Below are 21,885 nucleotides of genomic sequence, written 5' to 3'. Positions count from 1 at the left end.
GTTGTCCTGCATGGATATATTGTGTGCCTGTTGTCATTTCTGTTTTCTTGTCTTTTCTTGCCCATTTTCTTGCCAGTGTTTGGCTTTACCATGCCTGGATTTATGTTTATTATGTTTGTTTGAATAAATGTTTGTAACTGCACCTGGATCCTGCTTTCCCTCATTCTGAAGCAGCCCCGTTACACATAGACACAGTATACTCACAATATATCCTAAACAGCAAATCTCAACTGCTTGATTGTTTAGCCTATATCATGACAAAAGGAGAACTATATTATCGTCTAGCTCTAATCTGCTAAATGTAATTATAATGATGATTAATCAAGCTTTTCTCTACAATTGCTTTGAAACTATGTGTATTGTAAAAAGCTCTATACAAATACATTTGATGACCTATTTTGAAATATTTTTCACTTGTTTATATTCTTTTGTATATATTAAAACAAACATTAACATGCTGCTTCTTGCATGTTTTACAAATGTTAGAGTTATTTGAGTTAATTGTGCAGATGCTGCAAATTTGCTGCACATTGCTGCACATTTGCCCTATATACAGTATAATTCTATTGGTAACCTAAACTCGGTCACTGCAGCAATGGTAAGCACACATTTGACTGTGTCATCAAAACGAACTACTTCATCGGCTACCTGAGCACACACAGTGCACAATATTTAGTCTCTTTTGCTCTTTTACCAGCACTGAGCATATGAAGAAAACTCTTATTGTTCAATCGCTCTTTTCAATTATTTGTCTAGGAGGGTAAATTCATCTACAAGAAAAACTACTCACTTCCGAGGCATGTGACTGTTTTGGATCAAGTTATGACAAGTTTAATTCTCTCGAGTTTCATTTGGAGCAAGTCAGCGGAGCAGTTTATCCTCGACTATATAGGTTCACTGGGTTGCAGTGTTTATATCCTGGAATTCAAGACATTCATCATCACAACTGAGGTGGCAAGCTATTGTTTTGGTCTATGATTATCTGGGTACATTTCTGCAAGTATGTCTTCTCCTGGTAAGATAGGGGCAATTTCAAGCTCAGCAAGAAGACTTTCACGAACAAAAAGCAAGAAAAAAAATTTTGTACATCAAAAAGTGGAGGTATTCTGGGTCAGCGATCCCATCCTGACTGTGTTTATGTGGGGCATCAATCACACGGTATGTTACTGCAGACATTTATTCTATATCTGAAAAAAAAAATTATACACTGTTTTTCTCAAGTGCTTGAAAATGATATGTTTCTTAATTGCTTAAGTATAATGCACCTTATTTATTCTTGTTATGTCAGTGGGAGAATGGCTTTCATTAATACCAACAGCAACATAAAACATTACAAATTTTCTGCCTTCCTTAACATTTTAACCTGCGTTTAACCTTTGCAGATAAACGACCTCTTTCAAGTGCCTATGCCAGTAATGCTACTTCCAGATGATTTCAAAGCCAACATAAAAATGAAAGTCAATAACCATTTATTCAACAAGTATGTATTCAACAATTTTACTACATTTAGCACAGTTGTCATCATGAATGACTATGCAGTGGTTTGGTTTGGTTTAGTGCAGTGCTTCAGTTCAAAAGTTAGAGATGACAACATAAGGTTGGCTACATTTACACAAATACATGGCAAATATTAGTTTATTTAGTATGATTAATCTAGACAAATTTGATCTCATATTCATAGTTTTTAGACAATTTTACATGGCTGTACTTTGAACTGCACAAAGCTTTTTAAAACTCATAATCCGCCCTGGTATGGAATTGTTCTTTCTTTTGATAATGGGGTGGGGGGGTTGCTGACAAAACTTGTGACCTCACTGAAATGCAACCTTAGTCACAGTTCTTATTATTAATTAGCAATTAGACGAGAACAAAAAAAAATAGTGTTTATTCAGATATACATGGCATGCCACTTCAAATGGAGTATTTGTAAATATTCAATGCTATACTGTGATCTTGACAGTATATGTGATTGTAAGTGGTTTCTGCAGTAAACAAAAAAGTAAAACAAATATTAAATTTATTTATATTAATAAATAAATAAAATAAATTAGAATAAATTACAGAGTAAGTTATTGTTTCCAGTTCACTGGTTTAATTAAAACAAACTCAGGTGCAATGTGGGTTTGGATTTTGTTTTCCCTTCATAAAAATAAAAAAATCATTTAAAAACTGCATGTTGTGTTTACTTGTGTTATCTTTGATTAATATTTAAATTTGTTTGATGATCTGAAACATTAAAGTGTGACAAACATGCAAAAAAATTAAAAATCAGGAAGGGGCCAATACTTTTTCACAGCACTGTATAACATTTTCTTTTTCTGGACCAGACCAAAAGAACAAGGAGAACAGAACTATAAGCATTAACACAATATGTCTTAAATTTATTTATTTATTAGTTTCAAGTGGATTTATTAGAATTATTAGAGGTGCTTTTACACTTTTAAAATCCACAATGTTTATTTGTTAATTTTCAGGGAAAACCTCCCTGGACATTTTAAGTTTAAGGAGTACTGTCCACTGGTGTTCCGGAATCTAAGAGAGCGATTTGGAGTTGAACATCAGGATTATTTGGTATGATTTTTTTGTAAAGTCTAAGTCTGATTGCATGAAATGCTGAAAGATTCCTGTGTTATTTTTGAACATAATTCTCCACTGTACTTTATCTGTACTTTAAAAAGTTGCATGTGAGTCAAAATCAAGTTTGCAAAAGCCTGCAAAAAGCATTATTTGCATGAATCAAGTCAGCTAGGCCTGCTATCCAAAAGGACTTCATAAGTGTGTTTAGGTCATGTGCTCGACTACATTTGCATGGTGGCTATCATTTGCTTTTATGTTTGCATGAGACATTTGCCAGTGTATTCTGCAGTATGTCCATCTGCTTATAATATGTGTTTGCTTGCTTTATTTTATAATTCTTTATATGAATTCGTTATATGGAGTTTTAAGTCACGGCGTACTGCAAGCGCCTAGTAGCCCACACAGAATCTACATTTTAACTACAGAGCATGTTCTATAGAAAATATTTTATTATTTATTTTCTTTTAATACTTTCAAACTCCAGTGGATCAGCGTCCTACACTACTTTGTGTTCAAATATTTTGACTCCTTTCCCATTGTACTGCTATCCAGCACAATCAGTGGAAGAAGTCACCACCATTGGACTACTCACTCAACCTCTTATGTAAATATCACTAACCCAAACCTCTTTGCAGAGACCTTGGTATTAGTGAATATTGTCAGTATATGATTTTCATTTGGGTTCTGTCTCTGCACCAGAGTGTGTTAAGGTCAAACATGTGTTAAGGTCAAATATTTTGCAAGGCCAGAAAAGCTAGAAAGTCAGCCGCTTGAGTTTTGTCCAGGTGAATATTGAAACAACCAAGGACTACCAGTAGGGTGCCATCCTCAGGTTAAGAAGACAACAGAATGCCTTGCTCCTCAAGGAAGTTGTCTAGCTTACCTAGAGGATGATAAATAAGGGATAATGTATACAGTTGGTTGTTATCACAGAATAAACCCAGAGAGAGCGATCAGACCACCAGCACAAAGCGTAGTGGTTCAAGTATCACCCTGATGTGGTGATGTAATGATTTTGAATAACTATTATGTGCTGTTGCCAAATTTCTATGTATTGCAGGTTTCTCTTACACGTAGTCCTCCAGCAAAGGATGGCAAGAGTCAGGAAGCGGGATTGGTGTTGACATCATATGACCGAACACTAATTGTCAGGCAAATCTCTAGTGAGGAGGTGGAGGACATGCACAACATCCTTTCAGAATATCACCAGGTATTGACTAATGTTTCTTAAGTCAGGTTGTTTAATAACAAGTAAATTTAACTTTTGTTAAATGCAATCTCTTGATTACTCTTAAATTATTAGTTCATTTAAAAATAAAAATTATGCAATCACATACTAAGCTTCATATCATAACACAAATATATGATATTCTTTCTTCCACAAAAACTAACCTTTTGAATAATTTACTGGTTGCTCTTCTCCATACAATTACAATGATTGGCAATTTATCCTTACAGTAGGGCCTATGGTGCATGCACTATTAAAGGGTTAGTTCACCCAAAAATGAAAATAAGCCTGTGTTTTACTCACCCTCAAAGCATCCTAGGTGTATATGATTTTCTTCTTTCAGACGAATCCAATCAGAGCTATATTAAAAATTGTCCTGGCCCCTCCGAGCCTTTCAATGGGGTAAGCGGGTGTTTTTTTGTCAACAGTTCAGAAGATGTGAAATAAACTGCACACATCTGTAATAAAACGTCCCTCACATGGCTCCGGGGGGTGAATAAAGGCCTCCTGTAGCGAATCCATGCGTTTTTGTAAGATAAATATCCATATTTCAAACGTAATAAACACTTTTTTCTCACTTACGGTATCTGTCATACGTGGAAGAAATAAAGGCATTAACATCTTGGATGACATGGGGGTGTAATGACTCAGAGGTAAGTGCAATACAATACAAAGACCAGGGGAAGAGGATAAGGGAGCTTGACAGTGTGATTAATGAGGGTCCGGTAGTCGATGCAAGGTCGCAAGCCTCCGTCCTTCTTGCCCACGAAGAAGAAGCTCTAGGCCGCCAGAGAGGTGGAAGGATGAATAAACTGTTGTTGGAGAGCCTCCTTGATGCAATCCTCCATCGCCTTGCGCTCCGGGATGGACGGGGGTATACTCGACCCTTGGGGAGTATAGCTCCAGGCAGCAGGTCAATGGCACAATCCCATGGCCGGTGCGGTGGTAACTTCGTGGCTGCCTGTTAGCTGAATACATCCTGGAACGCCATGTAGTCAGATGGGATCGACGGAACCTCTCGATGTTCAGGGCTCTCCACTAGGGTGGAATGAACTTGGAGCTTCGAGTTACTAACCAGGGGTACAGGGACGTTGGAGAGACAGTTTTGGATGCAGGTTTTATTCCATCGGAGGATCTCGCTGGTATCCCATCTGACTTCGGGGGAATGTTGAGAAAGCCAGGATCGTCCCAGGATGATATCGACGGTGAGTCCCTCCAGTACCAGAAAGTAAATTCTCTCCTGATGAAGACAGCCTACTTGCAGAGTGATCGGCGGAGACCGGAACTTGATGTGCCCACGCCCGAGCGGTTTTCCCTGTATGGTCTCAATCTTCAGCTCGGCCTGTTTCTGGCAGGGTAAATCAAGCTGTTTTAGATGGGCTTGTGAGATGAAAATGCCTGAGGATCCCGAGTCCACGAGGGCGGGTGCTGAAATTAAATGACGTGGGGTGAGCAGTTGTACCGTTAGCAGTGGTAGGGTAGAGACAGCAGGCTCCAATTCGAGCGAGCGTACTCACCGCTGGGCGTGGGGGACGAGAGGGGCACACCCGAAGAGCCCCGGAACTCCACAGTAGAGGCACTGCCCGAGGCGAGACGTCGAGCACACTCAGTGCGTGAGAGGCGATTAGTATCCATTTGCATAGGTTCTGGTACCGGAGGACAGGCAGCTGGGGAGAACGGAGAATGAGCGGTTATGTCCGGCTGACAAGCCATGAGACGTTGGGAGATCTTAATGGCCTTCTGCATAAAGCTCTCCAGATAAAGTGTCATCATAGATTGCCATCTGGGCTCTGATCTGTGGATCCAAGCCCTGACGGTAAGCAGTGAGTAGTGCTGTCTCATTTCATCCACACGGGGCCAGAACTGCAGGGTATAGTCACTGGCCAAAGGATCTCCCTGACAGAGATGGATGAGTTGGTCGGCAATGGAGAGCGAATCGGTGGATAGGCCAAAGACCTCCTTGAAGTGGGAAGAGAAAGCATTGAAAGAGTTAATTATAGTGGTCTGTGAGTTCCAGATGGCTCAAGCTCAGAGCAATGTCTGTCTGGTCAGCAGGGAGATCAGGAAGGCAACTTTAGCCCGTTCGCTGGAAATTTATGGGATTGCATCTCTATGTAGAGTGAAACTTGGAGTAAAAAAACGCTACATTCAACCGCCTTACCCGAATAGTTAGCAGGGACTGAGGGTGTGTGACCGGAGAGAGAGCTGTTCGAAGAGCGCTGACCAGCTCTTCGAGGGGATCCGCAGCGGCGGGGTTCGGGAACTCCATCTCCGGTCATCGGTTCTGTTCTGGTCTTCTGTCAGCAGACAGACACAGGACTCACAGGTAAGTGTAATACAATCAGCAGGTTTATTGAGTAGTAGCAGAGGGGAATGAAATGAGCAGAATGTCCAGGTAAGCAGGCGGGGAATGGGAATGACTCTAGGGGATTATCTGAGTGTGAATGTCCTTTTCCCTTTTCCAGGGGATCTGGAGGTAACAGTAGAGCTTGGAGACGGTGGAGAACTGGAGTGGTGGAGAACAGGGATAGGAACACTGGATCAACTGTAAGTAGACAAAGGGTAAGTGGGTCAGGTTAGTCAACATGGAATGTATGAGACCAGACAGTGAGTGAACAGTGAGTGAACTGGAGGAGTGCAGGGATATAGTGCTGTTGATGAGTGCTGACAGGTGGCGGTGATTAGTAATCAGGGGATTGGGATCTGGTGAGTACTCTTAGTGGAGACTGTGGTGACTCTCTGACAGGGGGTGAGTAAATTATCAGGAAATTTTAATTCTGGAGTGAACTAATCCTTTAATCCTGTCCCACACCTACACTTGACAATTATCTTATTAACTATTAATAAGCAGAAAATTAGGAATTTACTGAGGCAAAAGTGGTAGTTTATAGTTAGTTTGTAGTGAGAATTGGACCTTTAAATAAAGTGTCAAGTCAAGTCACCTTTATTTATATAGCGCTTTTAACAATGCAGATTGTGTCAAAGCAAATTTCCAATATCAAAATAGGAAAATATTGTGTCAATAATGTAAAATGACAAGAGTAATTTTCAATTAAAGGCATTTCATTATTGAATTCAGTGATGTCATCGTCCAGCTCAGTTCAGTTTAAATAGTATCTGTGCAAACAAGTCGACGATATCGCTGGAAATGAAGTGTCCCCAACTAAGCAAGCCAGAGGCAACAGTAGCAAGGAACCAAAACTCCATCGGTGACAGAATGGTGAAAAAAACCTTGGGAGAAACCAGGCTCAGTCGGGGGCCAGTTCTCCTCTGGCCAAATGAACCAGCAGTTTTTTCCAACTGCAGCAAAGTCAGATTGTGCAGAGGACTCATCTGGTTCCCGTGGTCTTGTCCCGATGGCTGTTTAGGTCACGAGGTCTTCACTGGGGATCTGTCTCTGGGGCTCATCTAAATGTCCTGGTCTCCGCTGACGTTCAGGGCTGTAGGGGTCATCTCTAGGTGCTGATCCACCATCTGATCTGGATACGGACTGGATCCGGGTGACTGCAGTGACCATCTGATCTGGATATGGACTGGATCGGGTGGCTGCTGTGATCTCGGTATAAGAAAGAAACAGACTAATATTAGCGTAGATGCCATTCTTCTTACGATGTAACAAGTACATCGGGTGTAATGGGAAGTGTTCCCGGTTCTGGTTGACCTAATTAATGCAGCCTAACAATCATTTAACGGATTTGAATATTAGAAGTGTATTAGTGTATTATATGTACGCCAGGTTAAAGACCTGGTGAAGTGTGACCAGAACTATTTCCCAAAATCCAAAACTGAAGGGACACACAACAACGTACACTTGTTAAAGCCTGACAAATAGAGGTGTATATAGAATGAAATTATAAATATAGTGTACCTTGCTAAATTTAGCTCCAACCATGATTAACACATCTGGAACAATCAAGGGCATCTGTGAAGACAGTTATGCCTGTGAAGAAAGCCTGAAACCACTGTGTAATGTACCTGTAATGCCCAAGTTGGAAAGAGTGAACATTAGAAATTAATGCTTGTTCCTGTTTCTTGTGCTGGTCCTCAGACAATTCCTTCTTGTCATCTCCAGTGAGGCTCCCCACTGTCTGAACATCCTGCCAGTCCTCCTGTTTCTCTGCTTGCTGCATCTCCTTGTGTCCTCATGTCCTGTCTTCCAAGGCCCCAGTTTGAATTTTAGTCTCTGCCTTCAATGTCGCAGTGCTCCATTGGTTCTCATTCTCTTTCATAGCTGCCTGGCTGCTTTGCTTTTCGGGTTACTTCTCTGACAATCAACCTATAAACTACAGTATAAACTGCTAAAGTAATCATTCTCTTTGTCTGGTTTCTTTCTAGACATTTTTGTGACACCGGTTGTCATGATCCTAGTAATCTAAACAAAACAAATTAAATGTCAGGATTCTAGATACAACAGCACTATGTAATATGCTGTTTAACACAATCTTTTATTTTCAGAAGTTACATACTAATAAAAATGACTTACCTACTGGCTGGACTTACAGTAGATGGTTTGAGATAGTCTCACTGTGTCAACCAAGCAACTGATATTAAGATGAACTCGAATGATGTTTGGATGGATAGATTTCTCCAGACACACCAAGCATAAACCAAAGATAAAGCTAGATAAAGAAATTTACCGAAACCAAAACAGGCCAGTACTTTTTATTCCCTTTTCTCTCATATTATTTTTTTTTTTCACTTCAGCACATCGTAACGTGCCATGGTAGCACACTACTTCACCAGTTCCTTGGCTTGTACCGTGTTTCTGTGGACAATGAAGAAACATACCTTTTAGTCATGAGAAATATGTTCAGCCACCGACTAAATGTCCACAGGAAATATGACCTCAAGGTAAATAAATTCTTTACTCATCGTCTACATTTTTAATTACTGATTTATTAATTTGTTATTGAGCTATCATGGTGAGAAATTAACAGACTTGTTTTGTAATGGTGACTAGACATGTATAAAAGATATTGCTTTTCAGTCAATTTGCACATTTAAGGCAATCTATTACTAATTTATTTAATTAGAATTTGTAGCATTACTGTTTCATATTCTTGTAGATCAGCTATTATTTTGTAAGCATTATTAATTATTGTTATGAATCTTTTATATGGCATTTCATTTCATAGGGGTCACTGGTTTCTCGAGAAGCAAGTGATAAAGAGAAGGTAAGAACACTACAACATAATATACCACAAATTATGTTGTTTGTCCAAAATATTTACATTTATGTTGCAGATAAACATACACTGTACTCTTTTTATATCAACTAACAGCAAATTTACAATAACAACGGGTGTTCAAGTACCTAAAATAGCAGAGAATCAAGCTATGATATGGTTATATGTTCAGTTCCCAGAGAATGCATGTAAAATGTGTACATGAAATGTGTCTGAGACAAATCTTTGTATGCTGAAACTGAAGAATCTGGCCATGTTTAAAATTATCATAAATGTTAACACAGAACAATCTCCTAAATCTTACTACAAATTTTTTGGCAGAATGTACAGACTTTCTTCAAGTATTCTACCTTTTGAAATTTTTGTCTACGCATCTCATTTGGACTGATTTAAAACCGAGGTGAATTCCTGGCTATTCTTGCGCTGAGGAATAACCAGTGACCTTTTCAACTGAATTGTGTGCTCAGACCTTGCTCAGGAATAAGCTGCATTACAGCTTACAGGGTCTGTGGGTTTTGCAGGGGAGTTAGTAGGTGCATTTTAAGCAGATAACCTCTGTCACCTAGGAAACAAAGAATGCAGATAAGAGAATAAAAATGTCTTAATTCTATCATTTGCACAATTGAACAATAGTCGCAATAGCCCTGACTTCTCTTTGAAAGGGTTCTGTAGCAAGCAACTGTACAGGGGCATAGTGTCTGGGTATGCAGGGTATGTAGGTGCATATGGGCCTGGGCAGATTGGGGGCCTGCCTAGCCAAGGGGGAACTTTTCATTGCAACGAGGGAACGAATATAGCCCTGCACAGGCCCGGCCCTTGTCCGACAGCTTATCAGAATTACCGTTCCGAGTCTTCCCCATTACAGCTGCTGTTGCAGCCATTAAAATAGTTCAGTTTTGGTTTTTAATGGCAAAGTGGTTACATTTATTTTCATTTCTTTATTGAGTTAATTGAAAAAATTTTTTGGAAAATTGTTTTTGTTTTTTAAAGTACCAAGCAGCAGGGCTGGACTGGGACAAAAATTCAGCCCTGGCCTTTTTGGTCCAAGCGGCCTACCACTACGATCAGAAGTGGTCCAGCCAGACAGCACCCGTATATAGCCTTAGACTGTCGATCAAAATATACACACATGCACGTGCACACACACACACTTGGACCCCAAAACATAGGGAATACCAGGTACATACTAACACTGTGTGTATACCTACTCTGTATAATGGACCAGTACTCACTCGCTCGTGACTTGCTGTTAATAGTCAATTCAAGTTCTGACTGTTTGAAAAAACTAAGCAGTAGGCTATCTACAAAAACTAGAGATGCACTGATCATGGTTTTTCATGGACATTCCTGATCTTTCGAGCTGATTCTGATACAATTTCTGAGTTTTTTTTTTTTTTGCCTTTAAGCAAGAGACAAGAAAGAATGAAAGAGTAAATGAACAAGCTCATTTCAATTTGCTCTACTACAGGCTGAACTGGCCTTAAAAATTATGCTAAAAATGCAAATTCACTCTCTGCCAGCAGGTGGCGCTTATGTAACAGGTAATACAGTGTTTCCTGGGTTACCGCTGTAAACAAAGCAGAGCTGCGCTTATGAACATTATTAATATGCATCGTTCAGTAACATAGTCTCATCCCAACTCGTCACTTATTGACACTTGGTTTTTGCATCGCTTTTTGACGCTCAAGGTACCCCTTTAGCGTCACTTTTCGACGTGAAGGGAAGGTAATTTTTTTAAATAGGAAACACTTAGCGTATATTAATCATTTTTAAATAAATTATGCCAGTACTTGCATCTGCCTCCTATATCTTGCGTTTTCTTCACAGATGTTAGGTTTAGGGGCAGGGGTTTGGTAAGTCATATAAATAAAACTATTTTGACTGTTTACATTGAAAAATCACACCCCTACATATATGCAATAATGGCAACCTTATTATGACGATCAAATTCCCAATATCGCGTTAGCATATCGACGCCGAAAAGTTACGCTAAAGGGGTACCTTCCCTTCACGTCGAAAAGTGACGCTAAAGGGGTACCTTGAGCGTCAAAAAGCGACGCAAAAACCAAGCGTCAATATGTGACGAGTTGGGATGAGACCGGGTTGCGTTCAGAGGCAAGATGAAAGGATAATGCCATCGAAACCTTTCTAAAGACAGTCAGTTCCCCTCAGAGATACATTCATATAAACTCCTAACCCCAAATCGGCCGAATTATTGAATTATATTTGAATAAATTTTCAACCAGCTCGCGGTGCATCATTACATGTCTAGCCTTTATCATGTCCGTCTCTGGCCTCTGTTCTCTGTTAACATTCTGTTGTTCACAGACTTAGTTAACACTATTTCCATGGATGAAGCTTATGAGACGCAAAGGTGAAGTGGGGAGGGGTGAAGCGATCTTTAAATAGGTAGATACTTCATCACTCCGTCTATAGCGTGTTGTGATTGGGTGGTTTACACTGTCAATACAGGAGACAAACCAATGGGCCACTGGCTGAAGTTAATTGATTCGCTATAGGAAGTCCTACAATAGCAGCAATGTTGTTATTCAGCTTGAATCAGTTCAGTTGATTCAAGTCAATTCAATACCACTGTCGATGTTGCAAGATGTGATTCAGCTGTAAAGAAGCTCTACAGAAAACAATAGTGCCATCATCCAACTTAATTCAGTTCATCCAGTGATGTCAGTCAATGTGGTCATATTGATCAATTACTGAAAGTGACAGTGGTGGTTAATTGATAAAGAAAATCTATTTATGACATTTTGACAGCATCCTCATTTTACAGCATTTTTACACAAGTACCTAAAACTTTTAACAGTAGTGTAGCTTTGCTGGTAGGTTTCTTGAAGCATCTTGGAGACGTTGCCACAGTTCTTCTGTCTCTCGTCTGTTTCTTCATATCATTCCAGACAGACTGGATGAGGATCAGATCAGATCTCTGTGTGGAGCACTGGATGCTGTCAGACAAAAATCTCACTGGATTATTACAATTAATGGCTAAATGAATGTTTGGAAATATAAACTGATATTTCCTATTGACACATTACAGAAAAAGACACAAATAACGGTGAAAATACTAGTGTTCTGATCATTTTGGCCACCACTGTAAGAGTCTTTCCATCCCCAACGAAGCAAACCGTGTAGGCCATGTAGTCTACAAATGAGCTGATGATTTGAATCATGTGTTTGATTAGTTTAATGTTAGTGTGTAATAGGGAAACACTATTGTAGACCATGCCAAATGCATCGTTTCCCTTGTTACAAAGCTCACGTTGGTAAATTTTTAGCAATAATGACTTCAGGTTTGTGCTTAAAGTCATTGCCAAAAATTTAAATGGTTGTTGCTCACTGTACAGTTCATGGAGAGCACCTCTTTAGTTTGTGGCCATCATTCACAGCGATTTTTATTGTATCTGTTGGCAGATAGAAATGTTCACTATAAACTCAATTATTGATGAATATTGTTTTGAGAGTTCTGCAGCATTATCATACCATTCTTTGTTAGTATAAACATACACAAGCCTGTGAGTCTTAACAGTAAGTGTTGTGTCTGTCTGCTCAGTAGCAGTGTAGAAACAATAATCCTACATAATTATTTCGAGTAAGGAAAGGTTTAAACTGTTTTCTGAAAGTTCTTGCATAATACAGACAAACAAACTCCAGTTTTTACGTTCTTGAAGGAAACACCCATTCTTAAAGACATTCCAGTAGTAAAACAGAGCAAACCATTACAGAACAAAACAAGGGGGTTCATAACAAATGTACATAGACAACATAAACCTAGACATATTGAATAATTAAACTGCATTTAGTGTTACGTTTTTAGTGTTACGTTTTTAATTATGCAAATTATGGCTCTTCCAAGCAGGTTAACCTGTGCATTTAAATGGCGTGTCCACTTTTTTAGCCATTTTCTGTTCAAACAAACACTCATCTTATGCTGGGTAGTCAGATGGTGTTGAATACACTCTAGTTTATTGTCCATGGAGTGTAGATTGGAAAGCAATATTGTCAGAAGAGCCAGTCTGGTGGGCTTAGCCTTTAGCCTAACTTAGATATATCTACACCTGCCACATTGTCCCTTGCGTTGCTTTTGACGTCTTGTTTTCTCACACCGTGTTGGAAATCTTATTTTTGTGAAATCTCAAAAGGAATCCTAAAGTGCATGGCAAATCTTGTCTTTGTCTCCCAACCATATTAAGAAATGAGATCTGATTTGAATAAAGATTACAAATATACATTTCTCTTATCTTTTATTATATGTAAATTGTGTGAATACACAACTTGGCTGTTAGACATTGTTTTGGCTACTTTTAGAGTTACTTCTAGAGTATGCATTTTTCCCGTCATCTTGTTGCAGAGGCATAAAAGGTTGGATCCTTCATGTTTTTCTTGAAGAAATTATGTTTACATGTGATCACTACAACTTGATGTTTTTTCTTATGTATATTCCATCTTTTTTCTTGCTGACATCTAAAAGAGTTGTGTCTTCTAATTAAGTATTTGCAGCATTGTATGAACTTGTACTTGTATTGTATGCCATATGCTTCCCAGTTATAAATTGACATGGTTTTCTCAAAATTTAAAATTTGTTCTTGAAATGATTTGGAAACCCAGGTGAAGGAACTGCCAACCTTCAAGGATGTAGATTTCAAAAATAACATGCAGCGAGTGTACATCAGTGAAGAGGAGAAAGAAAAGCTTTTGGATAAACTGAACAGGGACGTAGAGGTGAGATGATTTACATATTACATTCAGTTTTTACCCCCTTTCAAACTGAGAAGCCGAGGTCGTTCTTATACCCAATAAACCTTTTCACTTTCTTTTTCTCTGAAAACATGATAAACCATGTCTGTGTCCAAGACCTTAAGGAACATTTTCATCTGCAAATAGCAAAATATAGCTTTTCATATGTAAGAATATGTTTCATATCATAAACAATTTCTCGATTAGATTATGTATACAAATATGAAATTGTACCCTATATGCAGTATGCCCTCTTGCATTAACCCTAAAAGAGGCAATGTATCCTTGGGAATACAAACATTTGAGAAGCTGTGGGGAGAACCAGTGAATGCGTAGGTCTTATTTGAATTTTGTTGTGAATATTTAGAATATTTAGGTGACTTTTGTTTCTACATAATTTTTTTCACTCGCAGGAAGCATTTAAAACGGCATGGCCGCCTGTAGTGGGAAATTGTTGCACAGAACCAGATGGGGTTTGATCCATTTGCAGCACTTTATTAAGGATAGTCAAACAGACAGGGTCAATCAACAGCAAACTGAGCAAGAGGGGCAAGGCAGAGACAGACTCGAGAAATCAGGCAGAATGTCGAGGCAGGCAGCGAGCATCAAAGTCCAATAAACAACTCCAAATCGGGACAGGCAGAGTACAATCAGCAACGTAATACAGTCCAGGGTCAAGAGGTACAAAAACAAACATTGCTAGTAACGCTCAGAAATGACACCCGGGGCAAATCAAGACTTTGCAATGTGTGAGTGCAGTATGTGTGTGTGGTAATGAGGTGCAGGTGTGAGTGCAATCAGTCCCAGGTATGAGGCATGGTGGGAAATGGAGTTCATGGGTTAACTAATATTCGGGCGGTGGCTCCCTCTGATGGTGCGAGGGAGGCGGTACAGGAACCTCCTTCGTAACAGAAATCTACTCACCCTCCAATAAAAGTTGATCTAGTTCACAAATTTACACATGTTGGAGGGGACATACATGTTTAAAAAGTTGTTATTCAGCATTAGCTTATTATGTTTACATTGAAATTTTATGAATTAAATGCTTAATTGTTTTGTAATCAGTCCCTAAATGTTTGTATCTCAGGGGATACGTCGCCCTTTTAGGGGTATAAATCAAGATATAAAACATTTACATAGACTCTGTGATTTTGTGGCTTGTGTTTTAGAAAATTAGATCTTTTTGTAATCTTGACAAAACACACATCGTTGGAAATATCTGACAGTCAAGGTTCCATATTAGGTAACTGTTTTGTAATAGAAGTGATATTGTGACAGAAAATGATTTATTTGTGACAGAAAACTGCATAAAACAAATCAATAGAGTTTGGGTGTAACCTAGTGTTATTTTTGGTATAGTGCCCAAACAAAATCTCACAGGAACCACAATTGTTGTGATATCAACTTCAAATTTGGAACACAACTTGGTTAGACATATGGCTTTGATTTCATGATTTCATTTCATTTTAGAGTTCAACATATTTTATAAAATACCTATTTTATATAAAATAAAATAAAAAATAGTATACTACATTATCTTTATTGTAAACTTCTATAACTTTTTTTATACTTTCGTTTTTTGAAATGCTTTCACTTCAGCAATAATCTGCAACGTGTCTTATTTAAAAAGAAGGTAGAGCGATCAACCTTAGCTCTGTATTCCAAAGCGTTCAGGAATTAAATGTTGTAAAAAGCATTCATAAACAAGTGTTCTGTCCGAAAATAAGAATCAAATTTGAAAAAAAATAATGAAATTGTATTATTTGAGTTCCAATAAGATGGAAAATATAAATAAATGTATTTTCTGATGTCTCTTTATGGTTTTGCCTTTTTTAGGGTCAAGCAGAGGAGAAAATATTTTTTTTACATTGCACATGATAATATGATCTGCTCAATTAATGCTACCTACAGTATATTATTTTCTATAGCATGAAATTGATATAGAAGAACTACCTTTTTATAAGGTACATATTGAAACTAACAGTCTGTTTGTATATCTGTATGTGTTTTGGCAAGTTTCTTGTGCGTTTGAAGATCATGGACTACAGCCTGCTGCTGGGCATTCATGATGTCGGGAGGGCAGAGCAAGAGGAAGCAGAAGAAATGAAAGACTCTTTAAGTGAAGAGGAGGAGGATTCAGAGAATGACCTATCCTTTATGTCTGTGGGGTCTTTTGGCACTTCCCCTGAGGGCATTGCAGGGTACATGAGCTCTTATAAACCTCTTGGTCCAGGAGAGTTTGACCCTTATGTTGATGTGTATGCCATCCAGAGTGCAGTTGGTGAGTCACATTCCAGTCTCTACACTGTAAATAAGTTTAATAGGTAAGCATTATTTGCATGTCAAGCTGTTCATGAAAACATTCAAAGAAATAATGGATAGAGGAGTCACGTGACGTGCTCATGAACCTAGTCGCACTTGAGTAAAGCTCCGTACATTTGGCCCCTTTTTGCAGTTTTTATTTTTTTTATTTTAAGTTTTATTCATTAATAATACTTTCACTGATGGCATACAATCGGAAACAACAGGAGTTGTCTCCGTCGGCTTCTCCGATTAAGAAGAAATCCAAGTTACCGACCACGAGCGATATGGTGGACAAGATGGCGAACACTGTTACACACTTTGAGGACATTCTAAGAACCGAGTTGACGGCGATGTGGAACGAGTTCGCTTCTCACATGTCAGTTGTTCAGTCGCTATGCTCTAAACTGGATCTTCTTACAGGGGAGATGACAGAACAAAAGAAAGTTGTTGCAGATCACGATAGACGCGTTGCCGCGCTCGAGCAACAGGTTGTGGACTTACAGGATCGCAATAGGTGCAGCAAGGATTGCCTGAAGGTTACGAAAAGGACAACCCTATGGGCTTTTTGAAAAGATCGCTCCCGACGTGGCTCCCGTCTCTGGCGGGCAAAGAGATAAGTGGAGCGAGCGCATCGCGTGTACCCAAGGCTCTCCTTAGATCCTGCTAAACCTGCTGCGGTACACGGACAGGGAGCTCATTCTGTAGGCCGCCAGACTTCATGCCCCGGTGAAAACTTCCAACGGAGCAACGCGGTCTTTCTTTCCAGATTTTTCTCCAGTCACCGCAAAAAGAAGAAGTGCATTTGCACCAATTAGGAAGGAAATGAGAGGCTCAATGAGAAGCTGGCATCCAGAATTTTCTTCTTTATGCTGCAACGCTGAAGGTCATTCTCAATCAACGTGAACCTAAAATGCTATACTCCCCAGAAGAAGCAAGAGTTTTTCTCAGATCCCTTTCATCCACCAACTCTCAGTGAACTTCAGCTGGACATTTGCTGTCTAATCGGAGAAGAGATGCTCAAATGGTTAGGTGACTGTGTGTTTCACTGTTCACTTTAATGTTCACTTCTTAATTCATAGTTACTAGAAGCATTCATTGTGCATACAGTATTTTTTACTGATTATGATGTTATTTTATTTATGTTTCTAGTTGTATTCCTTCTCTCTCCCTTTTTTTATTTATATATTTATTTATTTTTTTAAATAGACCCTACCTAGTCAATATGTGACTATGGGGCCAATGTTGGTGCGTCAGTAATGTGCAGGTATTGTTGACGCCACGGACCATATTAAGGGGTGCTGGCAGATCAAGGTTTGTTCTTGGTTTGGTCTGCCATAGTTCATGGGAATGCATTTATATATTTTTTTAATAGTGATGGGAAGGGTGGGGGGTGGTTTAATGGTAGACTCAACTGGTTTTATTCTCAAACTTGTATTTTGTCTTATTATGCAGTAATTCTGTTCGATACCTATGACTGACCTTAATATTCTGAGTTGTAATATTAATGGGCTAAATGGCCCTCACAAACATACAGGTTTCTGGATTTTTTGCGAAGAAGAAAGACTGATATAGTGTTAGTTCAAGAATCCCATTTGAAAGAGGAGGATATACACAGGTGTAATAATAAGTTTTATGAAGTGGTATCTCACTCATCTTTGGATACTAAAACCAAGGGTGTCCTTAAATATGACTATTTTAGACAAAGGTTGTGATACAGACGGTAGAATAACACATAAAACAATAGTGGAGAATAGGAATATTGTATTTCTCTCAGTTTATGCCCCTTGTACTCCTGACCCTACTTTTTTCTCTGTTTTGTCAACCTCTCTCTTGAAATTTTCAGATTTTGAAATTGTATTGGATGCAGATATGAATTCTGTAATGTCGTATATCCTAGATAGATCTGGACCAAAGGAATCACACTCAAGTTTTTTTGTTTTTTCTGAATATGAATCAGTCATATTACGGATCTTTAGGCACGTTTTCGCATTGTTTTTTTTTTTGGGAGTGCCCTTCTCGCTCATCTTTTTGGTCTCAGCTCTCACAGGACCTGTTATATTTGTTGGGTACTGAGATATGTTTGACTCCGTGCCATTTTTTCATGAATGACTTTTGGGACTTCACCTTGTCCGTCCAACAAAGATGTTTAGTGTTAGCTGCTCTCACAGCAGCAAAACAATGCTAGTCAACCGTTGGAGTCCTCCTCACACAATGGACGGACGAACCTGGACTGTGTGTTTGTTGGACATTGTCTCGATGGGACTCTCAACTTCTCATGTACATGGATCTAGTGTGGAAACTATGTGTCATTCAGCGATTGATGTTGTGTCATCTTTTCTGAAATCCATGTGAAAATTATTTTACTGTGGGTTGGGGTGAGAATTTGCACAGTTGCTTTTTGTTTGTACTGCTCTTTCAGGAAGAAAATTGTATAAAAAGTTAACAAAAAAAATAAATAATAATGGATAAGGATAATTAATGCAAACTGAATAAAGCGTAAATTTCTGTAATCTTGAACCCATTAATATTTACATGAAGGTAATTATGAAGTTATTTTAGTTTGTAGCCCCCCCCCCCCCCCCCCCCCCCCAAAAAAAGTTATTTAATAATTGTGTGTTCATTTTAAATGCCTGATGGCTTTCAATGCAGATCCAGACTTGTCATCAAAGTGCATATCCACTGAATATGTTTAAATCCTTACATTTAATTTTTTATTCTTGTGTTTGTCTCTCCTTAATCTAGGTGCCCCACACAGAGAGGTATACTTCATGGGTCTCATAAACATTCTGAGCCAGTATGATACCAAGAAGAAAGCAGCGCACGCAGCAAAAACAGTCAAGCATGGAGTAAGTGACACTTTATAAATGGACAACTGAGGTTTTATTGTGTACTTATTTGAAAATATGCTTTTTACACTTTTATTGTAAAAAGACTAAACTGAGCTGTAAATACTCTTATCGTTATAATTATTATAAATATTACATGTTACAATTGTTTTAGTTCTGTTTTGCATTTTTCACTTTGCATTTTTTTTTTTTTTTCAATTTAAAGGCTGGGGCTGAAATCTCTACAGTTCATCCTGAACAGTATGCCAAACGGTTTCGAGAATTCATTGCAAACATCTTTGCCTAACTGAGAGCATTTTAAATATATTCTTCCATATCTAGTGGACAAAAAAATAACAAAAAAAAAGGTTTTGGAGCTGGTGGTTTTTACGATGTCCTGATAATTAAATTATTTGAAAAGCATTATTTAATTATTAAAATGTTTAGCATAAATGAATGATAAAAATTGTCATAAAATCATGATCATGAAATTGTCATGAATTGTACTTTAAAACTCTGATTTGCGATAAAAATCTCATTTGTACAATAAAACTGACTTCTGATATGGTCCAAGAAATGGATGTGCAGTCATACTGTGAAACATTACAATTTAAATAGTTTAAAATGTCACATTTTAGTCTGCAGGTTTTTCAAATAGTGAATATTTTAATTATTTGTATGCATTTTCACAAAATAAATATGAAAGCTTATGTTTGTCATTTAACCCTTTTTGGTGTTTTGATGTACTGTTCATATTATAGTCTTGTAGTTCCAAACTTCCACAAAGCAAATCTGCCCTTAATACTGTACATTTTTCCAGTGCCTGATTTTCCCTTGTCATTAATAATTCTAGCTGTAAACGCTCTTTCTCTCTTGAAGCATATTTCACGACCAGACACAACCTTTTTTTTTCTTAAGAGTTGAGGACTTCCATTTCATTCATTCTTTAAAATTGAAGTTAATTCATTATTGATTAACCCAGTTTTTCTTGCTTTCCCACTTATCATCTTTTCCCTGACTATTGCACAATTACAGGTCAGTCTCCAAGAGTATGTTTTTGGCACAGTACTGGAGAGAGTGGTTCCCTCTCAGCTACAGAATCACTTTTTTCTTATGTCAGCCATTCATCCCCTGTACAGCATTGAGATGCATTATTACAATATTAAACAATACAGAACATTCATAAATGTAGCAGATATTAGTAATGTTCTAAATGAGAATTCAATGTAACAACATAATTCAAGATAAAGGAGTCTGATTCAACAAGGAATATCAGAAGGCCAAGTCCTGACTGTGGACGAGAAGAGGAGCCGGCGGTGGAGGATGTTAGTTAGCTCATGTGATAAAGCTGCTTAGTATGTGACCCTGGACCACAAAACCAGTCATAAGGGTCAAATTTTTGAAATTGATATTAATGCATAATCTGAAAGCTGAATAAATATTATTTGCATTTATGTATGGTTTGTTATGATAGGACCATATTTGAACGAGATGCAACTATTTGAAAATCTGAAATCTGAGGGTGCAAAAAAATCCAAATAGAGAAAAATGCCTATAAAGTTGTTCAAATGAAGTTCTTAGCAATGCATATTACTAATCAAAAATTAAGTTTTGATATATTTATGGTAGGAAATTTACAAAATATCTTCATGGAACATGATCTTTACTTAATATCCTAATGATTTTTGGCATAAAAGAAAAATCAATAATTTTGACCCATACAATGTATTTTTGGCTATTGCTATAAATAGAGCAACAAGGAAATGTACCAAGCTGTCGGTTAACAATATGATTAACAGGGCAGTATATTTTATAATAATGAGAGTGTAATTTAATTTCCATTCATGCATTTCTCTCTCTGTCCCATGCATGCATCCCACAACTCAGAATAAAACTAACTCCTTAACCTCTGCTTTACTGATATTAATTGGCATTTCATATGCAAATTAGAGAAAACACTCAATAACGAACTTGAATGAACACGTAGTTGTGTCCTCCATGGTTTGAGCATGCAACACCATCTTGAGCAAGAGCAGAAGACCCATGGAGCACAAAAAACTTCAAAAGTGCCTTATAATCTAAAAAAATCCTTTCATTTTATTTGATCAGATTTCATTCTTCTTCTGCACTAAAAGAATCTTGACCAAAAAGCACCGAGACATCAACATGTTCATGTCTTACAGATGTTTAGCAAGAGCAGAGAGGTTTTACTGACACCAGGTGGTGCTATAACATGTGAATTTAAAGCTGATTTAAAGTTTTCCCATTTCTGCCTCAACTAATTCTTGGCTGGTTTTCAGATTTTCACAAAAACTGTCATAGAGACTCTTCAGAAGAAAAAAGAAAGAAAGAAATTTGTCAAATCATCCCACAAAAAAATAAATAAATAAACCAGGAATGTTCAATCCTGCTTCGGGAGGGCCACTGTCAGCTCCAACCCTTAAACACACCCAAACCAGTTAAGCAAGGTCTTCAAAAACTTTCAGGCAGATTTGTTGGCACAGGTTGGGCTTTGACCCATTTACTTTCTACTGCACTTTTTTTTATGTACATATTTGAATACATTAACAACAAACAAAACAACAACGACTAGGCCTACAGTCATTTAGGGTAAAATAATTTTAGACCAGTAATGCAGATTTTAAAATAATCAAAAAAATTACAGGAATATCTGGTGGAATGACCTGCCCAACTCGATCTGAGAAGTCTTTAGCCATCTTCAAGAAACAAACATCTACACCCTCTAAAACTTATACTCTCGATTATATCTCTATTCTATCCCCTTTTTTACTATTATAAAAAAAAATGACCCTCTAAAACTAGTTCCCTGTTCTTTTTCTATTTTTTTAATGACTTTGCATTATTCTATTTATTTATTTATTTGTTTGTTTGTTTTTTCTACACTATAGCCTCCTGCGTTTAAAAAAAATAAAATCTTATCAAATGGAATAATTATTTTAATACTAACCTCTTCGCTTACTCCGCATATTGGGTGCTTCAATTTTTTTATTTTATT

The 21,885-nt window shown here is 37.9% G+C and overlaps 1 protein-coding gene across 2 annotated transcripts; it reads left to right on the top strand.

Annotated features, from left to right (window-relative positions):
* The first annotated feature begins 604 nt into the window (after positions 1–604).
* Positions 605–19,591, top strand: LOC306855096 (phosphatidylinositol 5-phosphate 4-kinase type-2 gamma-like). 2 transcript variants are annotated; one of them, XM_079393548.1, is made up of 10 exons: positions 664–1,158; positions 1,383–1,480; positions 2,475–2,571; positions 3,638–3,787; positions 8,510–8,656; positions 8,941–8,979; positions 13,612–13,725; positions 15,757–16,021; positions 18,787–18,890; positions 19,096–19,591. In XM_079393548.1, exons 1-10 carry the CDS (start codon positions 1,003–1,005, stop codon positions 19,174–19,176), a joined length of 1,251 nt encoding a protein of 416 aa, XP_079249674.1. In that variant the 5' UTR covers positions 664–1,002; the 3' UTR covers positions 19,177–19,591. The 2 variants fall into 2 exon arrangements, with proteins under 2 accessions (XP_079249675.1, XP_079249674.1); XM_079393549.1 differs by lacking the exon at positions 13,612–13,725 and having other exon boundaries at positions 605–1,158; positions 19,096–19,590.
* The last annotated feature ends 2,294 nt before the right edge of the window (positions 19,592–21,885 follow it).

This window comes from Barbus barbus (genome assembly GCF_936440315.1).
Source record: "Barbus barbus genome assembly, chromosome: 35".
NCBI classification, from domain to species: domain Eukaryota; kingdom Metazoa; phylum Chordata; class Actinopteri; order Cypriniformes; family Cyprinidae; genus Barbus; species Barbus barbus.
This window is presented reverse-complemented; position numbering and strand designations above follow the sequence as displayed.